Below are 25560 nucleotides of genomic sequence, written 5' to 3' on the forward strand. Positions count from 1 at the left end.
ATACAACATCCCTTCTTACTGTGCCTTGTAATGTCTAATGTAGGCTTGGTTATGGGAGCATCCGACCATCTACTTTACAGTCTACTCTAGTCATGGACTCTGAGGAAGTGATGTTCATAAAGACGCATAATAGATTCTGTTGTGATTCTGTTCAAAGAGAGTTATAGTTTTAAAGAATTCACACATAAAATCCAAAATGAAGACAATGCTCACTGTTCTATTTCATTCTATAAAAGAATAATGGCATTGGGTTTTAATTATATCATCAGAAAACTCTGGCAACAAATACATGGTACATTAGGTGACTCCTTAAGGACAAAGAGATGCAGAGGAAAATCTGGGATGGGTGAATGTGGGTGCTTCTGCTTCCTGAAATGCTCAATGTGCTGAAGGACCTGGAAGTACCATTGAGGCCAGTGTGCTGCTCAAGTGGAAATGCTCAATTGTAAGGTTAAAACACCCCCTCCTCCTCACAGGTTCACCTTGCCTCCAGAAGGCAGCTATGCAAATCACATCATGTAACTTCTCTGCTTCAGATGTTCTAAAGGATTCCGTATGCATTTGAAAACTAATCCCAAGGTCTTCACTATGGTCTCATACCATAAGTGCTCTGGCTTCTGTTTGCACCTTGAGGCTATGACAAAACCATCCTTTCTCCACTGCTCTTCAGTAATATAACTCATCTCCCACTCACACCCAAGTACCTCTAAATCGCTTCTCATCTTAAGATATCTTCAGTTCACTTATCCTATGCCTAGAATACTGTGTGTTGTATGTAGGAAGAGGAGGCTATTGACTCTTCAAACAGCTAAGTCAACCACCATGCAGATAAAAGCTCAAATTCAAGCTCTTCAGAGGGTTTATTTTCCACATCACTACCTATTTATTTCATCCTATAATCTGTACTGTATGCTGCATATTGTACATCTTCTGTAGCATAATTATCAATGTGTTCAGGACCATCTGGCTTCCTCATTTCCAGGGACTACATAGTTTCTATTACATAGAAAGTAGGTTGCTGTAGATATCGCTCTGTATGCTGTGAAAGTGTTGCTCTGATTGGTTAATAAATAAAGTTCTGATTGGCCAGTAGCCAGGCAGGAAGTATAGGTGGGACAAAGAGAGAGGAGAATTCTGGGAACAGGAAGGCTGAGTCAGGTATCTTCAGCCAGATACAGAGGAAGCAAGATGTGAAGGCAGAATTGAAAAAAGGTACCAAGCCACGTGGCTAAACATAAATAAGAATTATGGGTTAATTTAAGTGTAAGAGCTAGTCAGTAATAAGCTTGAGCTAATGGGCATACAGTTTGTAAATATCATTAGCCTCTGTGTGTTTACTTATGTCTGAGCATCTGTGGGACTGGCAGGTGAGAGAAATTTGTCCTGACCACAGGCCAGGCAGGACACAGGACAACTTCAGCTACAGTAGGTCTACCATAAGCACCCACAGAAATTATTGAATGAATGAAAAGTGTTACTGGAGAAAGCAAGAATTTTTGAACCTTCAAAGGAGTAAATCAATTCTTCTGTGTTATAAAGAGAATATCAAATTAGCTATAAACAACTGGTTGAAGTTATATTTGTTTGGATAAAACTATCTGAGTGCTATATGGATAGATGTTTGGTACAGAGAAAAACAGAAGAGGAGCTTAATTAGGCAGTCAATGCAGTAGTCTAGTTGACAGGAACAGATGTTGCAAGATGGCATGTTAAAAATTATTCCTATACCCCATTGGGTAAATGAATAGGTATTGGTGTATTTACCTCAACTCCCCTAGAAAAACAGTATAAAAAATCTGGTTAATTGTAGGACAGAGAAAGATGAAAGTTTCAGAACAAAAATTGGAGATATCATGAAACCTGTACTTGGGAAGTTTTGTTTTGAGGAATGTTAGAAAAACAGGGATGTAGTGATCCAAGATATCTGCCCATATATGTGGTACTGAACACAGCATCTTAAATTAATCTGTTGAGGAAAAACAGTCACCAGAATTTTATCAAATAACTGGATTCTAGCGTTCTTCCTTAAAGATTCAGAGTCAGATGCACTTTGTAAATTCCCCTGGTGATGCCTGTCACTATGAAATGTGAGAAATAATGTCATAAGATAAATCTCTATGGCAAATCTAACATAGAAATAAAAACTTTAGATCTGTGCAGAGAAGACAGAGGACAAGGTATGCAAAAAGGGAAGAATTTGCTCACGATGGTCAGAAGGACACTTCCTTGAAAAATTACTAGAAACAACAAAGTGGGTAAGAGCAATAGGCAGTAAATTTTATTTTGTGGCCAAAAATCTCCCAAGTACATAATCATTCTCTTGAAAAATAAAGGAGAAAATGAGTTCAATCAATTTTGAAAAAGTAACAATCACTCTAAAACAGTGGAAATTCATTTTTATTTCTAAAGGAAAACATATATTGAAATCCTTGAGTGGTGGTGAATATGGTTGATAATGACTTTGTATTGACTGGTCTCCCAAGGTAATTGCCTTTATAACAATAAATAAACATAGAGTCCCCTGTTCTATATTATGCGCACTAAAACCAATGGTACTTTGTAGGAAAAATATCTATCTTTTCCCTAGAATTTAATATTTTGTGACTAAATATTTGGAAATTATTTAGGTAGTTAATGCTATAGCAGCAAAAAGTCACATAATAGAAAAATCAATTTAGAAAGTCTCTTAAACTTTGGATACTTGTGTGTATCCCAGCATTGTGTAATCTGATGTAAGACTATTTTCATCCCTGAAATTGAGGTTAAATATCTCTAAACCATATAGCATAATTTATCTTTATATGGATAATATCATCCAGTGGAAGGCTTAAATGCCTTCTTATGAGATGAAGAGAGCTAAAGAGTTGTTTTTCCTTGGTACAGTTACTACTGAGCAAAGATCAAAAGAAATGGCTTCAAGGTGTAAAATGAGGACCATATGCCCTGGCTAGGAAGGGTCTACAATCCAGCCAGTTGTCAAACTGTCAGGTAGATTTCCACAGAGTCTGCATTCTCTCTCTCCTTGTGAAGTTTGGAACAGAGATGAATTCTGATAGAATAAATTATGGTAAATCTCATCTAAAGATACATCAATAAATTCCACTGTAGTAACTGCTAAATGTTATATGAAACTAATAAACCATCATCCTCTTGTAATGACATTAAAAGCATGATTTAGGTTTCCTTCCTTTTTATTGAAAATCATATAAATCTTGATCGTGTATGTTCATTCTACACAATTCAAAGTGGATTAAAGACTGGACCATAAGATCTGAACTATAAAATACTTACAAAAAATATAGATTTAAAAAACACCGCTATATTGGTCTTGGAAATGACTTTTGGATATGGCCACCAAAGCAAAACCAACAAGTGAAAAGAAAGTAAGTATGATTACAACAAACTAAAAGCTTCTGCATGACAAGGAAATCATTAAAAAATATGAAAAGGAAGCTAAAGAATGGAGAAATCTTTACAGACAATACAGCTAATAGTAGGTTAATATCCACAGTGTTTAAGAAACTGACATGTTAACAACAAACACCCCACAAATTACTTAATAAAGCACAAGCAAAAGACTTATGCAGATTTATTATGCAAAGGGACCTGAAAAAGTTAGAATTGATATACAAACCATTCACATATCATTGGGACATGCAAATAAAAACTACTATAAAAATCACCTCACATCTGGTAAGATGGGCATAACTTAAAATGCAATAGATGTTAAGAGTTATTGAAGATGTGAATAAAATGTAATATTGTTGGTAGAAATGTAAATTCATATAACATAGAATTTTCTCAAAATTAAAAGTAGAATTAAAATATTACCCAGTACTCCCAATTCTAGATAGATAGCAAGAGGAATAAATTAATTATCTTGCAAAAATACCTTCCCTATTGCATCAATGGGAGTGACATAAATAACACAAACACCAGCAATAAGTGATTAGGAAAACATGAGAACTCATGCATGTTCTTATCATATATTGATACATTTAATATTTATGACAATGTGAATAGATCTTGTGAAATAACCCACAGATGCACAAAGAACTATGGTATGAAATCACAAGCTGAATTTAAACCTGGTCCAACACAGAAACAGAGAGAATAGAGTTTTCTCTAAGTTAGAGTTGAGAAAGATTGGAAGGTTGTAATCAAAAGAAATACACTTGCATTATGAGATAAAAAAGCTGTGAGACTTAATGTACATCATGATGATTGTAGAAAATAGTTTATAGGCATTAGTATATTGGCTTACAAAGATCTCAAGATGTCTCCCTGATAAGTTAACTAACTGATCTGAAAGTTAAATATCTAAAACGATTAAGCATTACTTAATTTGATCATGCTACTCCATTTACAACACGTGTCTATAAAACCACATTACAGAACTTGAATTTTTCAAGAAAAAAAAAGAAGAACACACATATGTATATATATGGGTGCTCATTTCCCCTTTGGCCTCATTTTTAAAATGCTGTAATTAATGCTTGTATTTTAAATTTTAATATTTTCTTCAATGTAGATTAGGGACATTCCTTTTTCTCTTAAAATTTACATTAAGTATTTATATAAAAATTTTGTCAAAATTTATAATTAATTGAACCTCATATATTTACATATTTACACACACACATACACATAACCAATCACACACTCACACTGCCTGATCTATGGGTTTGTTTTGTGTTTTTGTTGCCGCTGGTTTTTGTTAAGAGTCTCCTGTAACCTGGATTTACAGGTGTGCACCATCAGACTGGGCTCACCTATTGGAAGATAGCTTTAAGCAAATAGCCCACCTTCCTTTTCCTTGAATGATGGAGGTAAAATAAGCTATGTGTTCAGCTTTCATATTTCCTAGACTTAAGCTTGGAGAGACACTTCTAAGTAAGAATCCTAGTAATATTTTCATCATTATTCTAAAGTCACATGAGAATTATTCCCCAAGTTAAGGAAAGACAAGCCAGCAGTATCTCTCCAGTTCTGAGAACTATGGTTTCTAAGAACACAGTTGAGGGGAGGAGGGAACATGCATTGTATAGGGCGTGCATCATGCACATCTAATGTGTCACCTTGCTGCTGCACTGGTGATGATCTTCAGGCTGCCTGGATTCCGGATGAGCTTGTCCAGAATGCTGACGATCTGCTCAAACTTGGGTCTGTTGTTTCTGTCTTTCTGCCAGCAGTCCAGCATCAGCTGATACAAGGCAGCTGGGCAGTCCATGGGAGGTGGGAGACGATAGCCCTCATCCACTGCTTTGATTACCTATGTGAGAAGCAGAGTTTTTGGGGACAGAAGACAAGAGACTCATTGGATGTTTTCATTCACACTGGTAGGAATATTTTAAAGTTCAATAAGAGTTTTTTTTTTTTTTTTGATTACCCACGAAGACAATAGCTGGCTTGTAGACATAAAAAAATTATCCATGCCTGAAAATGTTATATAAAGGAAAAATAAATAAGAGAAAGCAATGTGTGTAAAGGTCTTTTGCAAATCAAGGCAAAAATAAAGTTCATAGGATAGGAAATTTATTGCTACTAAAAATTATTTTTATTATGCAGATTATTATATGTCATGTATTGGTTCATGCAAAATAAGTCAGGATGTAGATTCTAGCTATACAACAGTTTAGAATTTTGTAAACCAGAGAAGTTCTCTTTTGTAAACTCCAATATGTAGTGTATTACTGTTTTAAAATACATAAAGTGGTAATTTTAAAAGCTTAATGTAAATCTGAACCATCTGGAAGAGTTCTTAATGTACAAAGTACTTTTCTCTCAATAACTGAGTTTCTGAATCATCCACCCAGGGGGGTAAATCCTGAGAATTTTTATTCCTAACAAGTTCCTAGGCCATGCTAAATTTGCTGGCCCAGGTACTATGCATTAGTTGCTCTGATATAACCACAGTTTGGAGAAAATACATGGGAAACTTAGTGTGATTTTCCTATACTTATTTTATTTAAAAACACTCAGCACATTTGAGAAATTCCATATTATCTATATATCAAAAGATAGTAGAGGCAATCCCATAAGCAGTGACTTGAAATTGGGTAGCATCATCTCATCTTGCTTTCTTATATATTTGGGTTCATGCTCAAAATTTCTGGTAAGCATGAAGAAATGTGCTAATCCCATGTGTGAATAGTATATTTTTCCTAAGCAGTAGCAATATGTAATAAATTCAAGCACAATTCCTTAAAAAAAATACTCATACTATAGTTAAGATTGTTTCCTCCAGCCTGACTCAATTTTTGTGATGAAATTCATGTGCAAGCCTAGAGTATTATTAGAAACAACATGGCAGAGATTATTAATTTTGTTGTTTTGGAATACTAAATTTAAGTAAGCTAAATACTGGAGCAGTTGTAAAAATTGAGTCAAGAAGTGATGGCAGGCATATATATATGGTTTTTATATAACCATATATAAATATATTGTTTTTTCAGACAGGGTTTCTCTGTGTAGTGTTGTGCCTTTCCTGGAACTCACTCTGTAGCCCAGGTTGGCAGGCATATTCTTAATAAAGTTTAGTAGAAACATCATATTCCATGATGTGCCTGCACATGCACATGAACATGAACACACACATTATTTTTATTACATTCCTGTTAGAAATGCTCCTTTTTGTTCCTTTTTGTTCCATTCTTAAGTCTCTGCTTGAGGGAAACAAGTTCTAAAAACAGCTCAATTCATACCCTTACAAGATGCAAGAATATTTTTTTATATTTCATTTAAGTATTCAGCTTTGGTGTCATCAAGTAGGCACCACCTGGCTTCATTATGCTCCACTTCCTTGCACAGCTTGAAGTTTTAATCTCAACTCATAACTCATAAACCACAAGCGCACACTTACATCCTGATTGGACATCTCCCAATATGGTCTTTCTCCATAAGACATCACTTCCCAGAGAACAATCCCATAACTCCACACATCGCTGGCTGATGTGAACTTGCGATAGGCAATTGCTTCTGGTGATGTCCACCGTATTGGTATCTTCCCTCCCTTGGGACATAAAAATTGCATGTATAGTGAATAAGAAATATAACATATAATATACATAATATACTCTGAAATCAGACATAATTGTTCAGGGTATCTGTTCTGAAGGAGAATATAGGATTCTGCTAAAACATCCTAATGTTCTATTTTCTCCACATTTAACTTGTATTTTATTTTTTTTTCCTTTGACAATTCCATGCATAAAAAACCTGGACTGTGGTTACAGGAAACCCCTAGTCTCTCTAGTATCCTCCCCCACCCTTTTAACATTTTTCCTCCCTATAACACCTTTCAAGTATCTATATACCTTTCCTTTAAGTCCCGCTGAGTTTAGGAAAGATGATATTTGTGACCATGGGTATGGAACTAAGCATAGAAGCCTGAAGGGCAAATTATTTTGCGCACAGCTATAGATAGTAACTACTTTTCTCCCAGAAGCTATTAGCAGTCAATACTTCAGCAGGGAGTGGTAGGTTCAGTGGGCATTTTCTAAGATCTGATTGGAAAACATCTTGAGAAATAAATTTACCCCTAAATATATCAAAAGAACACTGAAATCACGAAAGAAATGAAGTTCCCCAGTATTTACAACTCAAGCCATCCTCTTAGAATTTAAAGATATCATAAATAGACATTTATTGATTTACCAAAAAATATTAGTCCAAAAAATTATATGATGGAGGCTTCTTAATAATTAGAATTTCCATAATTAACAGGTTTTTACTATGTAGTAACAAAAGATAAAATGTGTGATCCTTAACAAATTGAACTGTAAGCTTCCTATCCTTTCCTCTCATTCAACTAACTTCCATTAGTCACTAGTTAACACCCCTATAATGTTACATAAATTCATTACGTGAGGAAATCATGAAAAGCTCACTATTGACTACAAAGCAATATTGAAAGTTAGCAGTTTTTGCTGTCCTTGTTAACTAAACCAGACTAAAAAGGTTTTTAATTTTCCATGTGGGGCAGTATCAAGTCACTCTGGCTTTAAATGACCACAGAAGAACTTGACCATGAATATATTTAATTAAAAACACCAACTACAGAAGAGGATTAAAATCAATAAAATGACTGTAGAATTAAAAGGGAAAAAAATGAGTATGTCATTACAAATTGTTCAGTTCCAGCCTTGTAGTTTCAAAATCCTTTTGTTCACCACTAGTACAACGATACAGAACTAATATAATGAACTAGTAAAACATCCATTGACTTAAATAAAAAAATAAAATATAGTGTTCCCAAACTATAATTTGAAGTCACAAGCTCAAGAAAGCTGAATGTGCAATAAAAGTAAAGGTTATGAGTGTAGCGCATGTAGGTCCATGTCGACCACACAGAATTGTTGCTTATATTTATATTTATTGTCTTGGCAAGAGATCAGGCATTCAAGAAAAGCTTGCTTATCTTAGTCGAATCCCTTTTCTCCTAAGTTCTTGGTGCCTTAAAATCACACTGTCCTCCCCCCTCTTGGGAGGCCTTCTTCCCACTGCTTCCTGTGATGGGGCCCTCCCTCCAGCTTTTTAAAGTGTATAGTGTATTATTACTGTCTACACTCACCCATGTAAAACTTCTGGTTTTTGTCTCTCTGCAGTGCAGCACCTATTGGTTAACTCTTTGCCTTCATTCCTCTACCTTACACCTTCTATCCCTTCTTGGTAACCCTCGTTCCATATTAGTTTCTATGAGATCAGTTTTATTACAATACACACGAACCACTTAGCACAGCATTCCCCAGGCCACCAACGTGGATACAAATGGTAGGGTTCTATTATTTTCAGAGAAGAATATTCCACTGTGCACCTATACTGACTTTCTTTCTTCCTTCTTTCCCTGATGCACCTATATTCGATGAGACTGGAGAACATGGCTGTCTTCTCACTCTTATTCCTTACACATGTAGGGTAACATTAAAGCCCGGTTCTCTAAAAGGCTGCTCTTGGCATTTCAGATCAGATTATTCCAGTGATGGGGACTCTGCATTCTAGGTGCCTTTATTCCCTTTGTGTGTAAATGAGACTAGTGATTCCCAATTATGAAACCCCAAAGTAGCTCGAGACAGTAGCAAATGTCCAATGGGGGAATGGCATCACCCTGGGTGAGAACTGCCGTTTCAGATGATGCATGATAATTCACGAGGAGCTAAAGAAACGGAGCCAGATGAATCCAGGACTGGGGCTTTTATATAAACTGGTTGAGCTTGAACCTCTTGTTTCACACACTCACTCTTTCTGTAGATAGTTCTGTTCTTGTCCTGTGATTTAACTCCATTATGAAAACTAACAGTACAATTCTCAAGAATGAATTTAATACCTAGATTTTGATGATTAGCCATATCCTTTCTGGAATTTTCCCTAATTCTAATCATTCTCTCATTTTTTTTCTCCTGTCCTTGCCTTCTCCTATTTTTTTAGGGGTGATTATTTTCTATTCTCAGTGAGCCTCTAATTAATCTAATAGGTTAGGTATCATTGTCCCTCTCAGGAGGTGCTTCCTAGTGGCCTAGGATTTCAGTAGAAGCACTGACTTGGAGAGCAGAGTGTCCTCATCTGCAATGCCGGCAAGCCAAGGGCACAGAACACTCCTGAAGAAATGTGTGACCTGAAGAAAGTGGGACTCAGAAGCTTTGATACTGTCATAACTTACAATGCAATCTCTCTTTTGCCTGAGTAACTCTAGGGTTGAATTGAATGGTATGAAAGACACACTTACTATATTTCTTACAAACAATTAACTCCAAATCTTATCCATCATTCTGCTCATGATGCTGAACACAAAACTTCTTCCTTCCTCATCACCCACCTCAACAGTTCATCTCAGATTTTTTAAGGTTTGTAATTTGTTTTGAAATCGGCTTAGAGTTTATTAATAAATACATTAAATATGTGTAACTAGTTTTTTAATAACTGCCAAACACAGGTTTCAATGAAATATGCAAAATGTTGGATTTGATGAGACAGTGTGCTGTCATTACTTAGCCCATGTGATTCCTGAACAGCAAAACAGTTTTATCACAACTATATTGATGTACTTAAACTTGGAACTCATTTCATAATTTACAACTTCTTGGTAAAATACCACCCAGTTTTCAGAATACTTTAGAAGTACAATTAGTTATACAAATAATTTATGATGATTCATTTTTCCATATTTTAATAGGTTTTTAAACTAAGCATTTATTTGAATGTCTTCTATATCCACATTTAAAACTCCTCAGATATTTATGCATTTGAGGAAAGATCTCAGTCCTTTGGAGCAATCCCAGAATAGCAGCATATGGACTATATCTAAAACCTCAACTTCAGAGGAATCTCCATCTCAATCTCAGCAGAAACTGAAGTTAATGCTTGCTTCCTATATTGGAAGCATCAGACCGAGTCATTTCTAAGCAACATCCATCAATGGGAAGCTCTAAGAATTGGTGCTGCTGGGGAATATTCAGTTATTTGTCCCACTTGATTACTTCATTTTAGTAGAAATAATAGTGTTGTTTTCTGGGACCTGTGTTGATCCTCCTGTTTAATTTTGCCAAGTTGCTTGACATTTCTGAAGTTATTTTGCCATATATAAACTGAGGACCATGGGGAACATAAAACTGTTACCTTCTCTAACAGCGTAACAGCTTGACTATCTTATAAACCTTAGCTCTTCAGTTTCCAAATTTCTGTGCTAAATGTACGTGAACAGCAAGGGGGCTGACATTTACAGTGATAACTAATTTGAGCTTTTTAAGAGAGATTACCTTCATTCCAAACTCGGTATCTTCTTGAACACGTATCTTGTGTTACTTCTATATAATTTATAGAATAATTAAGAGGATGAATAAAGAGTTTCATTGTTTATTTATTTTGTGTGTTTTATTTATGTTTTGAGACAGGGTTTGAGTAACAGCCTTGGGTTTCCTGGAACTTGCTCTCTAGACCAGGCTGGCTTCAAACTCATGGAGATCTGCCTGCTTCTGCCTCCAGAGTATTGGGATTAAAGATGTGCTCCACCACACCCAGTGAAAAAATAGTTTTAAATATATGTGGTTGGGGTTCAATGAAATAGTGCTTAACTGCTATGTTCCAATCCAGTGTTAGTCACAGAAGTTTAAAAGTTTAAAAGACCTCTTCAAGTCTTTAAAATAAAATAGTGAACTGTTCTTACAAAATTCTGAAAGTCAGAATTTTAGGAAATAATAATTTAAATTTGATAGTTTTTTAAATCAGATCTGGGTTCACAACTTTGCTAATGTTGCAACCCTTTAATACAGCTCTTCATGTTGTGGTGACCCCCAACCATAAAATTACTTCATTGCTACTTCATAACTGTAATTTTGCTACTGTTATGAACCATAATGCAAATATATGATATGCAGGATATTGTATACGTAACTCCTGTAAAAAGGGTCATTCTACAACAGAGGGGTCATAGGTTGAGAACCACTGCATAAGACACTTGGCCAAATTATAATCTCCTCCCCAGGTGCTCATTTGATGTCAGTTCATTTGCTGCATGTGGGTGGCCTCTGGTTTGATTTCTGAAGATAAGTACAATCGCTTAAATGCCTAGGTGCAAAAGCATACTATGCAATATCTACTACTCTTTCTAACCTCTATTTGTTTGTGAAAATAATTCCCTGTTGATTTAGCAACTATTCTGAGAATTCTCTTTTCCTATCTTTGCCTATGAGCTCTGTCAGATTGTACTTCAAATGACAAAGTACTCAGGAGGGTTAATCTGATTCAACTCAGAGTGATTGAGTATTGAACCTGTAGACAAATATTAGCCTCTCAGGTTGAAAGCTGAACTACAGAGATAAATCACTGTGCTGAAGGTCTTAGCTGTTATCAGGGACTCAGCTCCACTCACTGCAGTAGACAACAAGGCACAATCCACGAGGAAGCACATCCCAGGGGAAACATCTATTCTAATCCTAAATAGCTCCAACCTAAGGACCACTGAGAGAACAGTTTCAGCAGATGTTGGTTGCCATGAGAGAACAGAGACAGATGGTTCTAAAGAAGCAGAAGCCCACCCTTGAACTTGAGATTTTCAACATTATGTAAAATGATTAAGAATTTATCAATAGACAGGAGAATACTCACATTCAAAGATTTCTAAGGATGCAAAAATGAAAGCACAAGTAAGCAATGTTTATGGCCCTTCTAGGTGCTCCCAAAACAATATAAAAGTAAGTTAACATGATGGGAAATGTGCACCTATAACACAAAATAAAACCTGAAGAATAAGATAAAATATGACCTAATATGGCTCCAGTTTTTTTCCAAAATTCAGTTAAATTTTACATGACAGGTTCTGCATTTCATTTATTTATTCATACACACTTTATTTTTCTTATTTAGAGAAGCTTTTAAATTTAAATATATTTTGATCATATTCTTCCCCTCCCTAATCCTTCCAGATGCTCTCCCTACCTATATTTTGATCCTCTCTCCCTCCTTACTCACTCAACTTTAAGTTCTTTTAAAAAAAAATCCAATACAAAAAAACCCCTCCAAACCCAAAGTCAAAAAACAAAATAAAACAAAACACCAAACTGTGACCAAATGAAAGCACATAAAAGAATCTGTGGAGTCCAACATATATTGCTCAATTGCTCCTGAACAGGAGGCCTGTCCTGGAGTGGCTGATACACCCACTGGCACTCTATTAGAAAAAAAATTGACTTTTCCTCTCCCAGTAGGAATAAGTGGCAACTCAGTTGTTAACCTAACTACACATCTGATGGGGTTAATATCCAAAATATATAAAGAGCTCAAGAAACTAGACATCAAGAAAACTACTATCCTAATTAACAATGGGATACAGATCTAAACAGGCTTGTCAAACTGGAAGACTGCATGTGGAAGAATTCAAATAGATCCATACTCATCATCACACACAAAACTAAACTTCAAATGGATCAAAGATATCGACATAAAAGCTGACACTGAACCTGAGAAAAGAGAAATTGGGAAATCACCTTTAACTCATTTGCACAGGAAAAGATTTTCCAAAACAGAACACTGTTATCACACTTTCTAAGATCAACATTTAATCAATGGGACCTCATGAAAGTGAAAAAGTTCTGCATGGCAAAGGACACCGTTATTCAGAATAGCAGACATGAAAAGAGATTTTTTTATCAACTACACATCTGATAGAGGGCTGTATCCAAAATACACAATGAATTCAAAATACTAGATATCAAGAAAGCAAATATCCCAGTTACAAATGGAGTGCAGATCTAAACAGAGAATTCTAAAAAGAGGAAACTCACATAGCTGAGAAACACTTAAAGAAATATTTAGCATTGTTAGCTATCAGGGAAATGCAAATCAAAACTACTATGAGACTCTATCTTACACCTGTAAGAATGTCCAAGATCAACATAACAAGTGACATCTCATGCTTGTGAATTTATGAATTAAGAGGGACACTTATCCATTGCTATTGGGAGTGCAAACTTAAACAGCCACTATGGAAATCGGCGCTGTGTTCATCAGTAAGACAGGGACTGATCTTACTCAAGATCTGGCTATACCACTCTCAGGCATATATTTGAAAGATGCTTCATTCTACAGCACATGGACACTTGCTCAACCAGGTTTGTTGCTATCCCTTTTAAAGTAGCCAGAAACTGGAAACAATCTAGATATCCCTCAGCAGAAGAATGGATTAAAAAAAAATACATAAGGGAGTATTACTCTGCTGTTAAAAATGACATCATGAAATTTGCAGGCAAATGGATAGAACTAGAAAAAAAAAAATCATCCTGACTGAGATAACCTAGACTCCAAAAGATAAATATGGTCTGTATTTGCTTATATGTGGATATTAGCTGTAAAATAAATGATAGCTAAGCTACAATCTATAGAACCACAGAGGGTAGGTATAGAGTAAGGGATTAGAGGGAACAGAGCTTGTTAGCAAAAGGAAATGATAAAGATACATAGCGTATTTTAGGCCTGGTAGGGCTACAGGATAACACTTGGCCCCTCTGCTAGAAAAGGGGGGAAAGATAAAAAAAAATGAGCTTTTCCTTTTATGTAACTGCTCTTCCTTCATTTGCTTTCCCTGCCTGGTCTGAGTTACAGTGAGTACAAACCCATGATAACAGATCTTGGCTCTGCTCACTTCAAGATTCTTAGTCTCCAGGACTGTGTCTGGAACACAGTAGCCACAAATTTACTGCACAAATCTGTGAATCAGTGAATCATACATTTCATAGAAAAATAATCCCTGCAGGGACCATGGATAATATATTTATACACATTTCCATAAAGCTTCCTTACTCAGGGTTCCACTTCCAAATTACAGCCTTGATTCACTGTCCCATGAATACAGACAGATTTGTTTTTTCCCAGGCTACACTTATCACAATAGCAATCTGTCTAAAATGAATGTTGAGAATGTTCAAGGTGACTTATCAATTTTTATTATAACATTGATTACTAAAATCAACAAATAATGTAGACTTTGCAGGAGTAAGTAGCTTCATTTTGCGAAGTTACATACAGGATTTGTCATGCCCAGTATAAGAAAGTGGGGAGTAATTTGGCCTTGGTTTTATTAATTGAGTTTGAAAGTTTCTTGTTAAAGTACATAGAACATTGATTAGAAATTGATTAGAAAATATTTTTCATTCTTATAAAAACAAAGTATCTATCTAATATGTTTTGTACCATGTCACTTTTGATGTTAATAGCTTTTAGTTGAGAATCCTTCTAGAACAAAGAGTAGTAACATCATTTAAAATGAAGGTTCTGTGAAGACCAGTTAAGTTCTTCACATTAGTCATCCTTTTTATTCACTGTAAATATGAAGCTATATTTTACAAAGCTATCCACAATCAATCAAGTCAGCATAGTCACAAATATAAAGCTAGAATAGAGTAGAATCAGTAGAGTCACAGATCGAAAGGCTACAGAATATAAAATTTTCTTTATGACCAAAGATGGGATGCTCCTAACCATGCTTGAAATTTGATTGGTTATGCTCATTATGCAATGTCAGAATGAAGTCAAGAGAAAACGATGTAACACTGGAAGATAGAACCAAGAGAAAGCCAAGTGGTTTTCTCAAATTTCCTAAAACAATCCGTGCAATAATTACATGCCTAAGATGATTGAGATTGTAAAAAAGAATAGGCTGCCTGATTGCATGGTATATAGATTAGGTAAAAGTCTACTCTTTCTCCATATAGATTAGGTAAAAGTCTATTCTTTCTCTTGTGGGAACCATGCACGTAACAGCAGATTCACCACTGGTAGACTGGAATTGTGGGTACTATTTGAACATGATGGTAAGAATGTTAATTGGCATAGAAGCATGCTGATATACATAGATACAAATATGTTAAACTGAAAAAAATCATATAAAAAAAGAGAAATTGAAAACTTATTGAGTGGAACAATTTGTCACCAATAGCAATATGGTTCTTTTAATTAATTTCTTTATTTATTTTGTATTTTCATGTGCGTGGATATATATACATGTATGTATTTATGTATATGTATGTATATGGGTATGCATGAGTGTACATATATGTGTATGTGTGATAAGAGGGGGGAAGGAGGGAGAGCAGAAGCCACAGAGCATGTACCATGGATTATCCATGTGTGTGGAAGTCAGAATACAACTTCTATGATTAGATGCTTGCCTTCTGACACGGTTCCTTAAAAATAATAGCTAGATAGTACAACAGGCCAAAACAATGAAGAACGGAAACATCATAATTATACTTTGAAAGTAACATGTTGAAAAAACAGAAAGAGGAAATTCTTTGTTGTTTGTTACCAAACAGCAGAATTTGGGGGGGATTTATATTTGTGGGGCTGTATGTTCCAGTCCCACCCACCAAATGAAATCCAGAGGCTTCCAGTGTGATTTGTGAAGCAGCTGCACTTATGCTTCACAAACAGCTCTTTAAAACATATCAGACTGCATAAAACTACCTCATATTTTAGATGTATATCATTGAATGGTTACCGAGATATTTATTTAGTTTCTAAGGTACTTTTCCTGATAAAGCACTTGTGGCAATGATCTCCAAAGTGTCATTCAGGCATCTGTAGGGATCCCAAGAGCATTTCAGGGAGTCTATGAGGATGAAGCCATTTTCATAACAACACTAAAACTTTATAGCCTTTTTACTTGTAACATTCCAAGAGTTTGAAGTGGGATTTTAGAAGGTACAGGATACATAACAATATTGCGAACTGTGCAGTGTCAACATATGAAATTTTTGCATAATTCACAAGTGAAAAATGAAGAGTAACAACTGGACGTGAGTCCTAAAGATAGCTGAAAAATAGCTGATTTCTCCCTAAAATGCTTATGAAAATAGAATCACACACCAAACACATACATGCACATGCAAATGACTGCTTATTTGACCCCTTATTTCATAACACTGCTGAGAGCATAAGGAAAGATCACTATATAATTAAGACCACAGAAAAGAACAGCAATGAAGAAACAGGCAATATGTTTAGAGACCAAGCATATTCTCCACTTCCTAAATACTCTATCTGAAGATTTACATTTTATTTACTTACTATTTAAATTATGTTTATCTGAGCCCAAGTTTTTACATAAGTGCTTCTGCCTGCTGATCTGTGTGTCAAATCTCTAAGTGGTTTTTTAAGTACACAGTTAATTGACAGAATTTCTGCACTTCTCTTTTATTTTGCCTGAATCTCACAGAGATTTTTGAAAAAAAAAATGGAAGGAGCAGAAACCTGTCAACAATATAGAATCAAATATAGTTCATGATGTCTTTGTTTGGTTTCTCTCTACGAAAAGGAAACAGCATCCAAAAGGCATTGGCCAACAGTCAATGCATTGAAATACTGAATGCTAATTCCTGAACTGTAAAAAAAAAATACAGATACAATGCAAAATACGTTAAGTGTTACTTAAGTAAATAAAGTGTTACGTCTAAAGTGGGTTCATCAGATTCATATAAAATATGTGCCTTTTGAACATTTTTATTTTTTTGTAAAAGACAATAATCACTGAATATTAAGCCAAATAAATAATATAGCATTTTAACTGGATAAAACTAGTTTTGTTTAGAAAATAAAATGAATAAATATTATTATGTATTATATATTTTATGTGGTATTAGTTTTCTTATTCATAGTAAAAACTTTTCTCTAATTCAAGTGTATTTCCCCAATTATTTTGCTTAAATAATTTTTATTAATGCTACTTGACACATTCAGCTTTAAATTTCAGAAAAAGGAGCTCTCTAATATTTTTGCTTGACAGTGATCCTTCAGTTAGTATACATCCTCTACAGAACTGCTTAGAACGGCAACTCAGCTGTTTTGGTGTGTTTACATAAAAAAATAGCAGCCCAATGACTTTATAATCATACTCATCTTAAGAGTAAATCATGAAATTACTGTACTAAACAAAGCTTGTTATTGGAGATTAAGTCAACGACTTCCAAATTACTGTAGACATGCAGATGCCTCTCAGAAGGAAGCTGGGAACCCCATGGGTATTTGAGAGAGTGCCAGAGGAACACAAGGATGAACACTGAAGTGCTCTGAGCAACTGTGTGTGGGAAGGGAATGAATCCACTTGGCTGGTGTGGTTGGCAAGAATCTTCTGACACTGAAATTTCAACACAAAGCCTCTTGCATCCTTATTCAAAAATGATACATGAGAATACTGACATAGCAATTCCTCCTTCTTTACTAACTCCAAAGAAATGGTCCTCAAGTGTCTTTACTTCTAACAAAGTCACACCGGTATAATTAAACTCTGAGCAGAAACACACTTGAATCTCCAAAAAGCAGATGGTCATATTTGTAAGACCCTTCCAGCTTCCCACTAAATCAGTCATTCCTTTGAGTATTCTGGGATCAAGGTTCGAATTGGGGTCAAGGATATTCACATTGAATAGTTGTATGTCACAGAGAAATTAGAGCCTGGCTCAAGAACTAGCTTATATTATAAATAAGTTCAAATATAAATCTTCTATCAGATGTGCTTTATTAAACCTGGATGATCTTTTGGGATATGACAGTTGTTATAGGAACAAAACAAGCAACAATACGCCTTCTGCACTGTTAGAAGTTTATAGAGTGGCAGACCCTTATAGAAGATATCTTTAGAGGACAGAGCAGTAGTGGGGAGAATAAAGTCATTTCTTAGGATGATAAGTAAATATTTTCCTTTGCTACATATGTTTTCTCCTGGGAGGAGAGTGTAGTCAGAAATATGATGTTGTTTTTGTAGACCCTGTACCGGCTGATGTGTGTGGAGAGCGGAGGAGAAGCTTCAAGGGAGACTGTTAATCGTTGTTTAACCACCCATGTTTTTAACTCCATCACGTGTTCAGAGCTGTATATTTGAACTCACTGTTGTTATAAACGCATTCTACTAGCTACGAGGGTAAATGTTTTCCTTATATACAAAGAATATATTCATTAATGAAGTGAACCTGCTACACAAAGACATATTTAGAACATACATGTTATGGATGAAAGAAAGCCTCAAAACAGGATAAAGAATAGTCTTCCTTTAACTTTTAAATATTTATTGAGGACATTAATTTTAAATGCTTTAAAAATAATCTAGTAGTATAAGAATCCAAAGAATTTACCAAACATGCCTGTTATAAAGGTCATTCAATCAAAAATAGTGTGTAGTAAAATACCAATAATTTAGGCATGTAGAAACCTTGCTGTGTTTGGCCAGGCATGTTATTTCAGAATCATAACAATTATTTGGCTGTTAAATGAAAACTATCAGTTTTTAACACAATAAATGATATTTTTATTATTAAGAGTTGTCTCCATCCATTGGAAACATAACTGACACACGATTCTAAGTTTCATTTCTACTTGTTTGTACGCCCAGATATTTATAATATGGAAAACAAAGATAGCGGGAATCCCCATTACTCACTCTAGTTGTATAAGCAGCTTCAGGGTCATCTTCAAGCACCCGAGAGAGTCCAAAGTCAGAAACTTTACACACCAGGTTACTGTTGATCAAGATATTCCGAGCAGCAAGATCCCGATGGACATAGCCCATATCTGAAAGGTACTTCATGCCTGATGCTATCCCACGGAGCATTCCTACCAACTGGATGACTGTGAACTGGGCATCATGTTTCTGAAATGCATTTGCAATACAGGCTAGAATATGTCCCTTTGACTTTACAATTTCATGTACCAACATTTTTCATTATTGACTCCACACATTTTCACTAAAAGCACATAATACTACCACGACATTTAGATAAATGAATGCATGGCTAACACAAAATTGATAATGATGGTACTACTCAGTACAGTATCATACAATCTGAATTCAGTTCAAAAGCAGGATTGTCTTGACCTTTGTATGATTCACAAGTCACTTCTCAAAAACTAAGTTTAAGAACAACATCAACAAAAAAAGCATTTCATTGAAATTTTATTCTTTTCTCTTGGTTAAAGTTTTAATCATCATCATAAATACTATATGAGAAAGGTGTGTTGACCTAATTTGTATGTTTTTTGCCTGATCTTTAATTATAGCAAATCAAGGAAATTATGATGAAAGATAAAATCATAGAGTCATTTGACAGAGAAACCTTCTAATAGATTTGTATTTAAATAGCAATATATAGTTTTAAAGGTGTGATTTGGGACAACACAAAAGCCTTATACATTTAAAAAAGTTCTAAAATACAAGCCATTTATGTTTGGAACTACAAGATATAGATGAAATTTTACAATTTTCTCTTTGCTAAGTAATCCTAGATTATTTTAATTTTACTTGAAATTTAGACACGAAAATGTTTAGCACAGTATTAGAAAGTATCTAATATTTTCTATAACTTACTTGTCAATATATATATTTATATACACTATATCATATAAACACAGAAACATTTTACATATGATATTTTACTCACACGTAAGAAACTGTCCAAGGAACCATTCTCCATGTATTCTGTAACAATCATTACTGGCTTACCTAAACATACAATAAATGATAAATATATATTCATCAGTGTACTGAGTTGGCATCAACCAAAGAATACACATTTATAATACACTTTGAAACATCTAATAAACACAAGGAACTTTTTTTGTCCTCTAAACACTAAAAAGTTGTAATTAAAAACAGCCATGTCTTAAAATAAAATAAAAAAAACCCAAAACACAGAATGCTAGGTTCTAGAACAAAGGCCCATAAACTACTTCATCTAAATTAAATTATTACTCATAGTGTTTGACAGACATAAAATATCCAAGAATACCCCTTTATTGTTTTGCTTCTGAGGTATTTTTAAGAATCGATCCTTTTGTCATCAACCTCATTGCCTTAGTTTTATTTCTGTTGCTATATGAACGTTGTTATATGAAAGCCTATAGTTAACAACTATATAACATATAGTTTCATATAACAACGTATTTCATAACATAATATAACTGGTCCTCTTCCAAGTAACAATACCTTGCCAAAAACCAATAAGAGAGAAATGTTTTGCTTTAGGTCACAATTCCACATCACAGTCCATTATTGTGTGGAATAAAGACACCAGGTCTTCGTTATTGAGTTATTTTCACAGATAAGAACTGAGAGATACTGAATGTATGCATGCATGCCAGTGCATTTCGCCCTTTTCAAAGAATGCAGAACCTAAACCTAAGAACAATGCCATCCACTTTAGGCTGGGTCATACAACATCTAGAAGTACAGTCAAGACAACCTCCCACAGGTCAAGCCATCCAGATAATCTCTCATGGAAACCCTCTTCACTGGTGATTCTAGACTGTGGCAGGTTGACTATTAAAATTAGTCACCACACTGAGGACACTCAGGAATTTAGTATTCAGTTGTCTGTAGTAATTATGAGCAGTAAGCTGTTTGTCATACTGTTATGAATCCCCTAGTTTTACTTTCCCCCTAATTTCTGATGTTAGTGTGCCTATAGTTAAGCTTTCATATAACAACGTATTTCATAACATAATATAACTGGTCCTCTTCCAAGTCAATAGGACCCAAGTTAGATCAGAACTCAGAGTTCTTGAAAGTCCTTAAACATAATAGGCTTTGACCAAACAAACACATCCATCTAATTATATGACACAGTCACACAAATCTTCCCTTCTAAGCATCTTCTCTGATATGGGGATACATTTATTTTTTTATATATTTATTTATTTCTAATTTTAGTTTCTCTCTGGTATTTTTCCTTTATATTTATACATTTTGATTATTTTTATAGTATTAGGCCTGTCTTATTTTTTTTTCTTCCTTGTGGTTTTAGTGACCTAATTTTAACTTTAACACAGGCTTTCATTAATTTAGGTGGGTCTTGAACTCACTATGCAGTACTGCCTGGCAGTGAAATTCGGATAACCCCTCCTTCTATTTGTTGAGTGTGCCTCTTGTGCACATCTGCCACACTCAGGAGGTCCAGCGCTGGGTGTTAATGTGAAACAGTGCTAGAGAGGCTTTGGTGGCTTTGGATCAAGGTTCCCTGCGCAGAGGCAGCAGACGGTGGTGTGGCGTGGTGTGGTGGAAAGTTACACTACCTGGAAAGTTTATTTGGGAAGGAGGGGAGAGGGAATGAAGGGAAGAGGAAGGAGAAAGGAGAGGGGGGAGGGAGGGAGGAGGGGCAGAGGGGAGGGAGGAAGGGGGGCAGGGAGAGAGAGACGTGTGTGAGAAGGGGGAGAGAGGGGGGATGAGAGTTTTTGTTTTTTCTCTTAAGGGGGCTTTAACATAAGATGATGTCAGGACACTGGGTGTGTCTCCAAGGGGCAGATCAGAATATTAGCATTAGGGATCAGACCGCTGGCCTCTTGTATCAAATAAGCTACCCATTCAGCTAGTTTGCCCTTTTGATACTACAAACTGTCTTCATTTCTTTACATTTTCCTTAGATAGGTGAAAATCGACATTGAATAATGAATCAGTAACTTGAAAATTATTCTTACAGCATTTACAGTTTTAATATTGAGAGGGCCGGGGAGCCAGAGCATGACAGGTTTCTGATAGCCCTGCCGGGGACCAGGCCTCACTGGAACTGGCTGGAGCTGAGCAAACAGTTCCCTGGAAGACTGTAACTCAGGGGCAACCAATCAGCGGGCACCCCACAGCCTTCTGCTGGCTCAGCAAGGGGCCCCCAGCCTTCTGCTAGCTAAAGATAGCTTTTCCTACACTGTCATTGGAAGGTCCATAACCACTAAAGCCTCCCACCAATCAGCCTCCAGATTAATCTTTCCTCCACCAATCAGCACCAGATTAATCCCTCCTCTCTGGAATTCCCTAACTCCCTTAAAAGGACCTTTTGACATCTCTTCAGGGTTGCTATTTGGCACCCCAACCTGTTGGAACCAATAAACGTTTTTGTTAAATTACATATGTGACTGTTGGTCTTTCTTGGGGGCTTCTCTTGAACCCTAACAAATGTATCTTAATAACTGTATTTAACTAAATATCCAAACATTTAAGTTATAAAAAACTCTCAGATAATTTTCACATATATTATTTCAACTGATCCAATGGCCTATATTCATTAAGGCATTGGTTTATTTATAGTCTCTAGGTGCCATCAATCTACCTTCTTATCTAACCATATCTAAAAAAATATTTTAGTCAAAACCTTCATCATTTATGCGTTGCATTTTCCAAATCCTAGCTAAACTTTAGTTTGATAATTTTCAAGAAGAAATACAAGATTTACTTGTGCCTTAGAAACTTTGATGTCTCCTAAAATACTTTCCTAAAGTCCTGTCCTGTAGTAAAATAATTGAATGATTTAAGGAATGAATGAAAAGAAAGCCTGCTCATTCTAAGTCTATAGATCTTTATCCGGGCCTGTGCTCCTCCATTATACATTTTGGGGGAGAATAACATACTACCAAACTTGAGTAGATGCTTCAATAGTAGTCGAGGACACTGCTTCATTTGGCTGGTGACTGCGTTTGTATACCACTCAGATCTCTGCTTATCACTGATTTCCTTTGGCTCTCAGCCTTATGGCCATTTCATTTCTCATTAGCATGTCTTGTAAAATGTTTGGCAAGGGAAATAAAAGTAGCTAAAAAGTCAAACTAGTCAATTAAGCCATGGCCCCATGACCATTCAGAAATCAGATCAGGCTGCCTTTAGCTCTTCTAATTTAGGTATTTGTAAACACTTCAGTTAAGATAGGCAAGCCTGGAAATATGCTTTGCATTAAGTTCAAAGATCCGGCAACCCAAATGTACAGACAAAGAGCAAACAAAATCACTTGGAAAGCAGTATCTTAACTTAAGAGTTTCCTTTGTGATCTCGATGAATATGGTTAGAAACAAGGGCTCTGGAGTAGTGGTGAGAATATGCTGTAGCATGTAGTAAATACAGTGGGAAATGATCTCCAAACAGCAGCTCATCTGCACATTATGCAGTGTGCTGGTATTAAAGTTTGCACGACTCATCTTGGGTTCTTTGATTAGTACACGACACAATCTGCTTCCTAAAACTGGAGCCAGTGTCATTTATTTTCACGAGAGACCCCAAAACATATCTGGGGCTATGTACTAAGCCCAGTAGAAATTCAATTCTATGAGGGACTGAAGAATTGCCATCAAAAACCACCGAGGCAGATTTAACAGTGCAGTTTCATTTCTGCTTTTAAATGTACTCAGTACAGAAAGAAAATGGGGGGTGGGCGGTGGGGGCAGTCTCTTACAGCTGTACAGTAATAGAATTAAGTCAGTCTGCTATAATAAGTTCATTTCCCCAATTATCCACAGTGGCTCAGAGATGCTAGAAATCACTTAATCACTGCCCAATGGCAATATTAAAGGAAATGCTAGTGGCCCAGAAACAATACCAAGTGTGTCTAGCACTCTAAATATGCTGCTTCTAGTCCTGCATACACTGTTTACTTCTCTGTTTGTTTTGAGACAGAGACTTGCTATGAATCCTGGCTGGCCTGACACTTGCTGTGTTGCCCAGGCTGCCCTTAAACTCATGACACTCTTGCATGAACTTCTTGTGTAGTTGATTGTCAATGAGTTACATGCGGCTCCTTAAGCATACTTTTATAAATGGATGTGATATAAAATAAAAATCATTGCCACTAGCAGATAGTATTCTTTTGGTAATATTAAGTAATCGGAGAATAAAAAATATAAAAAAAAGAAAGAAATTGAAACAAATTCCAAAAAAACTACTTCACAGTATTTCTGAGACAGAAGATTTGCATAATGAAAACATTATAGATTTTCCTTTGTAGATAATAAATTAATACAAATATTGTAACAAATTAAATATTTTTATTTTCTTATACCATTACAAAAATATAAGTCAGTGTTTCCTGATTCCGTTTTAACAGAAGTATTCTTTCACTGAAATAACCAGTTATATCCATTAATGTGTGTGCTAATAAAAGCAGAGGCCACCTCCATTTGAACTGACTTCTAACTGCGCTGCAAATTATCAAGCCATTGACAATTGCAGAGGTCATGTCTGTGAATGGGGTTTGGCTAAGGATGACCCCTGATTTTGCTAGGTAGGATCTGAAGAATTTCTTAACAACCACACTTGTCATTTTAACTCTGAATCTTTATATTCAGCTGATATTAAAGAACACATGTTTTCTTAAAAACAAACAAAAAAAAAACTGTGTAGCAAATGAACATTCATTCATATGTGTGCACATATGTGCATAGACACAATAAAGAGGCCAAACAGCAATTTCAGGTCTGTTCTTCTATTGATTTCCGCCTAGGGTTTTTGAGACAGAATCTTTTAAATGACCCTGAGACTCACTGACTCAGCTAGAAGGAAGTATCAACAAGCTCTGGGGATCCACTTGTCTCTACCTCATCTCCCTTTTAACCCAAGCAACTGAGTTCACAGTTGAGTGGACAGCTGCCACACACAGTTCTTCTCCTGGTGATCAAAACCTAGGTCATCATCCATGTGTACAAGAACTTTACCCACCAAGCCATGTCCCCCTGCCCATTAAATTTATATATTTTCTATGTGTGATACGTTAAATACAACATTTAAATTTAAAGTAGTTTGTTTTCTGAAGGTATTAATATTTTATTCTTTTTAGCAAGGCAAGTATTACAAATTATTAATTATTAAACAAACCATTTTTCATTCTTAAAATAAACTAAACTTGAGCATAGTATATTACATTTTTGTCTATATCTAAATTATTCCTACTAACAGCTCTCTCTTTTGTACATTGGTTGACATGTCTTTATGATTTCTATTATTAAATTTTATTCTGTACTGTCTTGGTGTTTATTTTTCTTCCCTTAAGAAAGTCACTTTTGGCCAGGTAGTGGTGGCTCACACCTTTAAACCTTATCTCAAAAGAAAAAACAAACAAAGGAAAAAAAAAGAAAGAAAAGAAAAAAAAAAGGATGAACTCATGCTCTTTGAAATGCAGATATCAGGTGCCAGGGATCATGCCAGGCAGGTGGATCTCTGAGTTCCAGGCCAGTCTGGTCAGGACAGCCAGAGCTACACAGAGAAACCGTGTCTCAAAACAACAACAAAGCCCAGGTAGTAAGAATGCATTGAAAATATTCTTGTATGTT

The 25560-nt window shown here is 35.5% G+C and overlaps 1 protein-coding gene across 1 annotated transcript in view; it reads right to left on the reverse strand.

The window, feature by feature from the left end:
* Epha3 (EPH receptor A3) overlaps positions 1-25560 on the reverse strand; it is a 317591-nt gene that overhangs the window by 17293 nt on the left and 274738 nt on the right. The window contains exons 12-15 of the mRNA XM_006981616.4: positions 19920-19981; positions 18923-19132; positions 6863-7012; positions 5079-5272 (exon numbers count right to left, since the gene is read on the reverse strand). Of these exons, the coding sequence (XP_006981678.1) occupies positions 5079-5272; positions 6863-7012; positions 18923-19132; positions 19920-19981 (616 nt within the window). The remainder of the gene's footprint in view (positions 1-5078; positions 5273-6862; positions 7013-18922; positions 19133-19919; positions 19982-25560) is intronic.

The sequence above is a fragment of the Peromyscus maniculatus genome, chromosome 12, assembly GCF_049852395.1.
Source record: "Peromyscus maniculatus bairdii isolate BWxNUB_F1_BW_parent chromosome 12, HU_Pman_BW_mat_3.1, whole genome shotgun sequence".
NCBI classification, from domain to species: Eukaryota; Metazoa; Chordata; class Mammalia; order Rodentia; family Cricetidae; genus Peromyscus; species Peromyscus maniculatus.